Genomic DNA, 10,071 nt, shown 5'->3' on the forward strand with positions numbered 1-10,071 from the left:
CTTTTTAAGTTTTGTGGATATTATACATGGTTATGCTGAGGAATTTCCACTGGAAATGCCTTTTGGTTAAACTGTCAGCAAGGAATTTACATTTGCACTGTTAAATTTTTATATAACTTTAATGCACATAAAAAGCAGCTGCTTGTTTAAGTCAAAATGCATTGATGGGGTTTTTTGCACTAATAAAGTTGTGGAGTTGTAAAGCATTTGTCTAGTGTCAATTATATCGTCAGTTATATCGTTATCGCAAATTTTCAAATGTATATCGTGATAAATATTTTTGGTCATATCGCCCTGCTCTAATTAGTAAAAGTATTATTATTAGTAGTAGTATTAGTATACATTATTACTGGAATTCTTCTTTTTAAAAGAATCTTTAAATTTAAAAAAAAAAGAGGCTGGGAACCAACTAGAACTTTGACTGTAAAAAACAAAACAAAAACGCTTCCAATTCAACACTGACAGTAGTTTCCTTGATCTCTGTGCCACCTTTCTAGTTGACAAATGCTTATTTTAACACGTAGATTGTAACAAAATTTAGCCCAAACTTTTATTAAAGGCCAAATGTGAGCAAGCCTAGATGAGTTGAAGTTGAAATTTTGGGACTAAATATCAAATGTTAATAGTTATTGCGGTAAAAACATTTAAGTGGACGGATTGGGTAATACATTTGTAAAGATATCCCACACTGCTATCACGTCAGCTGCTTTAGTTTGTATATCTGACGACAGGTTTGTGCTTCTCTTAAAAATTATACAGCAGGTCATAGGAATGGTACTTATCCAAAATGTCCAGGGACAGTAATCATTCATTTCAGGCTACTTGTATGCTTTTAGAAACGTGGCTTATGTTTTCTTTATGGTGTCTCTGTGTGTCTCTCCACAGGGTCACAATATCTTCTCCAACCTCTCGTCCACAGAGTACAGCGACCTCATGCAGCTGCTGAAACAGTCAATTCTGGCCACAGACCTCACACTTTACTTTGAGTATGTACCGCTAAAAAAAACACTGCTTATTAAACTGTTAGTGAGATGTCCACAGAGCCCTGACAGTGTAGCACACTGACAGCTACAGAGCCTCTAGCTGTTCACAGCTTACTATGGGTTTCTTTTAGGTAACATCGCCCCCTTGTGGAATTTATGTAATTTACATGTACATATGAGGATTTCTTGTTTTCATTCAGGAATAGAAACATGTTCTTTGAGCTGGTCAGCAATGGAGAATACAATTGGAATGTGAAGGCACATAGAGACATGTGCAGGTAATCGTGTATGTCTTTGTCTTCCTGATTGAATTTGGTTTTATGTTACATTTTTTGGGATTATTAATGCTTCTTAAAATAAATATGTCTTCGCAGATCCATGATGATGACAGCATGTGATCTCGGTGCTGTCACTAAGCCCTGGGAAATATCACGAAAGGTGACAAAAACAGTGTGAACTCTCATGCTCATATGTAACACAGGCGACATTTGTGTGGATGTATTTCAAATCCATTCACGTGGAGCTGAAATGGCTGAGCAGCAGAAAGATACGCTGCATTCATAATCAAATCATCATTTAAAGCATTTTGAAGCAAAAAAGTTTAACTAGCCGCTGCATATAAATTGTGGTAATCTGCTGCTTTTCTTTGACAGACATAATAACTTGAGGCGTAATTGGCGATTAATCACTTAGTTGACTGAATTAGCACCTTATTGAATTGTCTCTCTTCAGGTGGCTGAGCTGGTGACGAGCGAATTCTTTGAGCAGGGCGACAGAGAAAGACTGGAGCTGAAACTCACGCCCTCTGTGAGTAAACCGAGCCAGCTCTGGTTTTGTGCTTTTTTGCACTTTCTCTCCCCTCTGCTGACCTCTAAGAGCTGATGATGCTGAAGATAGATTTTCGCTGCAGTCGCTGCACATAGTGGCTGTTTAGGAAACACGAGAGCTTGCGTCCCATAGTGTGAGAAAAGCATATGGTCAGCTTGACTGCTCCACTGCCTTGCTGCTGTGCCAAAAAGAAAACTGTGGACAGACTTGCAGTAATTCTTAAAAACAGAAAAAGGAGAGAAGAAAAAGAAAAGAACTGCCCCCGGTTGCATTTAGAGCAAAATGTGACCTTTTTATTCATTAACGCTATTTTGGTGTATCGGGACTTTACAAGAAAATATGTTTCCTTTTTTTTAATTAGCAAAAGAGCACTGTCTGTTTGACTGAGGGGTTTTTGAGCTTGAATTATGTTGGAAGTCCTTAAAAGGGGAAAACAGACAGCTTTCCACGTACAATTAATGGCTGTTGAGTAATCGAGCCAGGCCACATTGCCTCCTCTCTGAAATAACTAATTCAGTAGCCTCAGGTCTGCTGCTTGTGTCAAACCTTTACCGCTCTGTGTGTGGGTGTTGGAAATTAAATATTAACTTCTAAGTCATATCCCAGTAACTATCTCTGAAGCACAGCCTCGGTGGAGGCTCTTAAATTCCGGCTGCAGGAGAATGAGGCGGAATGGAAAATAAAGTTATAAAGCTGTCTTGAGAGCTGAATGAGAATTTTCTTTTACAAAAGCAAGAACGGCAGCACTTTAGGGACCATGATGCTAACTTGTAACCGTTGTTTGTCTAGTGTGAGCACTGATATAGATGTAAATAAATTCTGTATTTTGTCTTTCAGGCCATTTTTGACCGAAACAGGAAGGATGAGTTGCCAGGGCTTCAGCTAGAATGGATTGATGGAATCTGCTCTCCGCTGTACGAGGTAACGCTTGAAGATCCGCCGCTCTCTGGCCTTCATTGTGTGCCGCTTGTCACACATCCGCCTCTGACATCAGTAGTCACCGTCCTTCGCCCGTTATTGTCCTCCACTGACGCCAGCAATGAAACTGTCACCAACAGCTATTCAACTTTCTATGCAGCAACAGATTTCTCACTGAAAAAGAAACACTTTTTTTTTCTTTTATTGAAAGCTGTGGAACAACTTCAAGGTTGCATCCTGCTCTTTTGAGAATAGCAGTGTGAGTGTGCACTTCCTGGGTGTGAGAAAGCTCAGAGGTAGTCGAGTGCGTGAATGAAGCTGTGATGTAAGTCGGGTTGAAACGTCTCAGTAAGACAGTGTTCTTCGTTGTTCGCCGCACACAAATGAAATTAGCAAGGACTGATGCGTTCGGTTCTTTAAATACCAAAAAATTTCAATAAAAGCAAGCAAGCAAGAAAGAAAATCTCATTTCATTTCTAGATCCCTCATGAGCAAATATTAGGATCAAGCTAATACTGTGTCCTTGCTAGTACAGTGATGTGCGTGTGCATGTGTTTCTGAATGACATCAACAGAGCCTCACTGCCCCTCCCACTGCCAGCAGCGGCGGCTGTGTGGGAGGAAGAAAAAAGGCTGACTTACTGGTGAGATCAGGTCTGTTAAGAGATGAGACGTGCTGGAGTTAAATTCATGAAAGTCAGACAGAAGAGGAGTTGTGAAAGGAGTCGAGGATAAAACAAATCATTCAGTTTTATAGAACCGGGGCCTTTTCCCTCTGCTTTTTCTACTGTGAGACTACACAGCACAACCTCTCTTCCTTTTTACTGTCATATTGCACATATTACTCTTAGTTGTCACGGGAAGAAAACAAACCATAGATCATCCTCGCATCTACTAAATTAACCCAGGATCAGTGTCAAAAGTTCGAGCAGACTAATCTTTGCCAGGCTCTGGTTACGCCATTGTTACTGCCAGGGTAGTGTAGATAAAAAGCATCAAAGCTGTGCGCCGTCTGCGTGGGGGGTTTGTCTTCACACTGGCTCGTGTAAAAAGCTGATGTTTGGAGAATCCAGATATGGAGCTCACGATCACGCTGCTGCCAATTAAACTTGCGACGGGGAGTACAGAGGAAGTTCAGAGGCAGCAGGGTTTTTATCCGTGGGTGGAAGAGATCTCGTTTGTGATCTCGCTGATCTCCTTCTCCTGGTGGTGACTCGCTATTTTCTGGAATATTAATCCCCCCATTATATAACCTTCCCTTCTTCTTACCCCACCATATGACAGTCTCTTCTCTTCTGAGTCTTCCTTAGTGGAATAATGAAGCTGCGCAGACCAGTGAGGATATGCCACAGAGGGTTTTCTGCTGCGTAGAAAGCGGGAACATGTTTTTCCCCAGAAAAGCCCCCTCTCTCAACCTGCAGATGAGACAAATCTCATCAGGTTTTGTAGAAAATGTGAAAATAACTCTGTTATGTAGGCATGTGGTGCATGCAACTGCTTTGAGAAAAAGGATTAAAACTCATTTATATGATAATTCTGTTTCATGTGAATGTTTGTGAGTGATACACATTCACATTCATTCAGATTCATTATCTGAATGATAGGTGGGAAGCACTTAAGCATAGAAAAAGGTGCTGTGTCAATGAATGAATGAGCCATGGTGTATAAGTGCTTTGAGTGCTCAGAGTAGAAAAGCACTAAAAGAACCAGTTGATTTACCAGTTACATCAGTTACATTCATATATGTTTGTACACGTGAAACGTTAATATCTACCTACCTACAGTGGATGCCGCTCCTGTCTTGACAATAGGAAACAGACATAAGGAACACTGCTGTTGTATGACTCCCATATGAATGTTAAAAAAAAACTTGCCTTGTAAGTTGGACATATATTCAATTGTTAAAGTTCAGCATCAAAAAGAGATTATTGAAATAATAACTAATTACACTGGCTGACTGCCCTGGATATCCAGTAGGCAATGTTAGAAAAATAGAGTTCTGTCTTGCAGGTAATTTATTAAACAGTGGGTGACAGCTTTGACCACATTGCCACAAGCAGCTCAGTGCAGAAAAATGACAAAGGCAACTAATCTCAGTCATACATGTGCTTCTAATCTTTAGAAACCAGCCATTTAATGGGCTGCAGCTATGAACCGGCTGTGTGTCGCTGTTATTGTAGTCGGCTACTCCCCCTGTATTGTTTCATTTGTTTGCCCATGTAATGCAGTGGATGAATAATGTGCAGCTTCTCTAGCCCCAGTCTGAGCCTAAAAAATAAATAAGTATATACTATTTCAACTATCTGGATAAAAAAAAAATGTTCCCACTGTTGTGCAAAAACAAAGTACTGCAACTGCTGTAAAGCATTACTCTTAAATAAAAAATGTTATTCTGTATCAAAAAATATTGGCAACAATACATCAATGTATGCGATTTTGCTTTTTTGCCTTCTGTTGTGTAAATTCATATTTGTTTGGATTATTAAAAAAGGAAAAAAAGTACCAAAAAAAGTTTTTGCTAAAACACAGACTGTATTTAAAAAAAGGTTAAGCCTCGGGTTTTAACCCTCTGAAGCCTGACCTGTTGCTGACATCAGACGGGTGTTTTGCAGCATTTTTTAAACATCTGTAACTCCAAAACCATTTGCTTATTTTAAGAATTCCAACGCTTCCTCAAAGCAGCGACTCTGCGCGTTGCTACGGTTAGTACAGTAATTGCTTGGGAAGAGAGAGTGAGTGAGTAAGTAAGTAAATAGTAAGTAAGTAAGTAAAATTTTATTTATATAGCACATTTCTAGATAGAGATCACAAAGTAAGTGACGGAGCTCGACAGAAAACAGACACTTTATTGGACATTTGGGTTGTTTTCACTGTTTTTTTAAATTGTCTTATTGAGTTTTGAATGTGGTGCTCTGCCTGGGATTATACTGTAATGACCCTAATATCACAAGCATAGAGTTGCTGCTTTCAGGAACCATTAGAACTTTTTTGATTGACGGGTCAAGAGTTACGGTAGTTTGACGTAAAGGTTTGACCTAATGTGAACTTGTTTTTTTGTAATGCAAAGGGTGACAATTCATTCAGTACATTGGGCTGAGGGGCCCCTGGTGAGCTGTGAAGGTACTGCATGTGTACTGGAGTAATTCAGTTTGACATTCCTCACACGTATGTACAGTTAAATATTTATATAAACGTATTTATTTATATAATAACTTAATTGAAACTGGGAATAGGAGCGGTTATTTTGTGAGATTACTCATTATTATTGCTATTGTATTGAAGTTTGCGTCCCAGTGACTGTGTAACATTAGCATATTATAGCCAATAGCTTGTGTTGTTTATGTGTTTTAAGGAAAACTCTTTAAGGAAATACATCACTTATGCATTTTGCTTAGAGTGGGGGCGCGTGGGATTTTCTGGTTTTTAAGTGGCCTGCAGTACGCTTGACTTTGGGAGTAGTTGATTTAATAAATTATGCTCCATCCAGCCATTCATTCCTCATGAGGGGGAAATGAAGAGCGGATGGCTAGAGGGTGGAGACTGTCCCAGCTGTCATGGGACATGAGGCAGGGTACACGCTAGACAAGTTGCCAGTCTATATTGCAGAAATTACAGTCCTATTAAGAGGAAAATAAACAAAAAAGCAGAGCCATGCTTTAAGGAATAATGCATCATCACTTCAGCATGCAGTGTTTCTTGTTTCGTCCATAAGATCCATTCCTCTTCAAAAAAACAGACAGACAGACAAACAAATAAAAATACCCCCTATGAGTTTTCTTCTAAGAGTGACTGGGCTCTCCCTTAGAGATAAGGTGAGGAGGTCAGTCATTTGGGAGGGACTCTGAGTCCTGTTGGCAGAAGGCTGCTGACCATGAGGAAGACATGCAGGACAGATTATATCTCTCAGCTGGCTTGGGAATGCCTTGGGAATGCATCCCTCTGGATAGCCTGGAGGAGGCTGGGGAGAGAGATGTTTGGGTTTCTCTTAGCTTAGACTGCTACCCCTGTGACCTGAATCCAGACAAGCGGAAGCAAAATAAGAAGTTTTCCTCAGTCCCGGCTGTATACTACGAAAACTTTTTGGGTGTTTTGGGTTTTTTTTTTTTTGCTTGTGGTGTTTTATCCTTTATTTATTTCTGTCAACCCTTTAACCCTGCAAAAGTAGCATTTCAAAACATTTGTTTTTAAGCAGTATCTTGCCGTTGTAAGCACATGTAGCCAACTGTAAGTGTTAATTCCTTTCCCCCCCTCTTTCTCTTTCTAGACTCTGGTCAAGTTGAATCCCAAACTTCAGCCGATGGTTGACATGATCAAAGCTAACAGGGCCAAATGGGAGGAACTGAACAGGAAGAGACAACGTGGCCAGAGTGTTTCTGCACCCGCGAGCCCCTGCAGTGGTGACAGCACAGAAGCCAGTGGCTGCACTGTGGCCAAAACTGGCAGCACACTCTGCTGCAGTGGCAGTGCTGACGGATCACCATCTAAAGCAGCTAGTTAGCTTCTGCTGCCGAGCTTCTGAGCTGATTTCCTAGGCTTATTTCCTCCAAAATGCAGTTTGCAAAGGAGGAAGTGCAGTGCATGCAGAGATTCATGGGCTCTGCTCCTGTTCGCTTTATGCTACTAGGGATGAGCTTCAGACTTGAGTGTGGCGCTATCATAGAGGTTTTTCTGCTGCCTTCAGATTCCCTGTGCTGAAGGGTGACAGAACTGTGTTTGGCAAGCTTGTCAGAGCAACTACAAATCAGCCGATGACGCCACGTCAGAAAGGAAACTCAAACCACTGTGTCAACATGTCAGCCAGTGAGCTAACACCAACAATTCCACGGCAGTGTACAGATTTTCAGCACAGTCGTGGAGAATATAGGGGAGGAATATTTGTCTCTGCTGTGGTTTGTTTTGCTTTTGGCACCCTCTTGTTGGTCATTCTTTTTGTCCAGGGTAACAGATTATTATTATTATTATTTGTAAATCTGTAAATAGGCTACCGAGTTATTGAAAAGAGTAAGGATTGTAATGTGGCTGTAGACTTTCTGAAGGCCAACGGGGTGCAGGAACAACAAGGACCTGTGACAGTGCTTGCAATGCAAATTGAATTCCCACTCCCTCTTTTCCTGTGCCTTGTTTTAGGATCCTAATGAAACATGCATGGCCTCCGTGCTGAGGTTCTTAGATAGTGTGTCAAACCACGCTGTATTTTTTTTTGCCATAATTTGTAAAAACCAGTGACTGCAATTAACATCTTGACCCCCATAAACTTAAATATATATTTGCCTAGTTTTATAAATGCAGGGCCTGACTTATCACATACAAACTTACATACGCGCACACACACACAAACGTGCCTTGATGAAGCTGTTCTGATATTATATTAACTTCTGCAGGAAAAATCTTAACATCTACTAATTTAACACTCGCAGCTGTTACCTAAAAATAAAATATTCTTTAATATCAAAAGCCATTGTTGGACATTTGAAGAGCTGCCCTTTTTTGCTTATAGCCAATCAGTTTGAAAGGAAGATCCTTACCACTCTTGTGGTTATCTGTTGAACAGGCAGGTGATCAGAGCTTAGATAGCATAGAGACTGCAAACACGTGGAAGCAGATAGCATTGCTGTTTCTCATTGTTTATTGTCTAGCAGTTAAGGGTATTTCCTAAAATGTAAAACGTTTCAATCTAATTTCTGGCCTTTTCTAAACTTCACAAATGCTACCAGCTGTATACTGCATTTTATTTAAAAAAATTCCTGAGACAATGACATATCACTTGTAGTCACAAACTTTTGTTTCAATTAGAGCCCAGTCATTAATATATTGTTGGGACTTAAATGAGAAAGTAAAAACTTTCAGTACCTATATATTGGGTGATATTCTTTGAAGATATTGAAACATAATATGTTAGTTAAATGTCAGTTATATATTCATTTTTAACATCACTAAATATTTCATAAAATAGCAAGAAACTTACTATCACGACCCCACTTGACTCCACGGTTAGACTCTATATAAAGGATGGACAGAGCCTTCGTTAAGCCACCCTTCAGTTAGTAAACTAATGTGCGACTTAAGTCTTAAACGTATTGTTTTAGTGAAATGAAGAAGAAGAAGATCTGACTTTGAAACTGAGAGACACCACACAGTCATCGGCTAACAACATGTGACTCACTTACTTTCAAATTCTAATGATAATTTTAATTAAAATACTAAAATAATCAGGGAAGTATATGCTGAGCTTAAAGAGCAAGGGAGCCCAGGGCATTTTTCCTGTAAATATATATACAACTGCAGCTCTTTTGACAGTCAGTGCTGCCCCCTGCTGGTTATTTAAAGAACTTCCACATTGGCTTCCCCATCTATCTTTTATATACAGTCTATACCCAGCTGAGATGTATACTCTTGTGCTCCTGCACAGTCCTGAGAGCTTTGGAGTTGGAGCCACCCTATGGACAAACTATGTGATGATGCCATTTCTAAATTAGGCTTTAAATTGGACATTATTTAAATTATCAAACAATTATAATAAGTGTTATTTTGGGGTGGGGGTTTGCCTTATGAATTGTGTTGTAGCTTTTGTTAATTGGAGTTTTACAACGTGACTGTGCACATTGTGTGGCATGGATCTGTGTGCTCTGTATTTTAGTTGAAGAGCTAAACTGAAGTCAGCCAGATTGTTTGTTTTTTCTTTGTTTGTTTGTTTTGTTCTTTTTAAAGAAATCGCATGTCTTTATGCAGTATTAAATTCAACCACTTGCTAAGGATGTAGCAAATAAGTGAGCCAAGAAATACCTCGTACTTTCATCAGTAAACATTTGATCTCATGGGAAATGCATGACTTAAATTCTATTGCATCATGTTATGTGATTTACGTATGAATATCACTGTTCTATTTTCCAATTAGGTCTCCGTGCAGGGCCAACTTCTACTCATTTTTTCCCGCAGTGTAACGTGCTTTTTGTGTTTCTACTTTCTCCCAGTTTGGACTCTGGATTTATTCACGGCAGGCTAAACTGAAAGAAAACTAAGGCATGGAAAGGCAAATGAGCGATGTTTCTGTTGAGAGTTTAAATAAAAACTGCTGCTACACGTGCTCTGGTTTGCTCTGACTCTGATTGTGGTGATCCATTTTGAAGCTGCGCTGCTGTCAAGTATGCATTTTATTTTATGCATTTATTTAAAAACAAACAAACAGTAAAACGCTGCTTCTATGTAAATTATTACCTGTTACTACATACAAGGCTCACAAACTATATTTCATTGTTAGATAGCCTTTTTAATAATCAATAATTCAACGAGATTTTAACTGACCTTTAATTTTAATGGTGCATTTTTACAGTTCTGTGCCAAAG

The 10,071-nt window shown here is 39.5% G+C and overlaps 1 protein-coding gene across 1 annotated transcript in view; it reads left to right on the forward strand.

Annotated features, from left to right (window-relative positions):
* The window catches only part of pde11a (phosphodiesterase 11a), a 55,506-nt gene extending 45,694 nt beyond the window's left edge, over positions 1-9,812 (forward strand). The window contains exons 15-20 of the mRNA XM_085249339.1: positions 886-986; positions 1,184-1,261; positions 1,358-1,421; positions 1,716-1,790; positions 2,649-2,732; positions 6,993-9,812. Of these exons, the coding sequence (XP_085105465.1) occupies positions 886-986; positions 1,184-1,261; positions 1,358-1,421; positions 1,716-1,790; positions 2,649-2,732; positions 6,993-7,226 (636 nt within the window). The 3' untranslated portion in view covers positions 7,227-9,812. The remainder of the gene's footprint in view (positions 1-885; positions 987-1,183; positions 1,262-1,357; positions 1,422-1,715; positions 1,791-2,648; positions 2,733-6,992) is intronic.
* Positions 9,813-10,071: the final 259 nt, after the last annotated feature.

The sequence above is a fragment of the Mchenga conophoros genome, linkage group LG16 (assembly GCF_057382185.1).
Source record: "Mchenga conophoros isolate Kocher_MC1m ecotype Shallow Benthic linkage group LG16, M_conophoros_male_GT1.1, whole genome shotgun sequence".
Taxonomy (NCBI): domain Eukaryota; kingdom Metazoa; phylum Chordata; class Actinopteri; order Cichliformes; family Cichlidae; genus Mchenga; species Mchenga conophoros.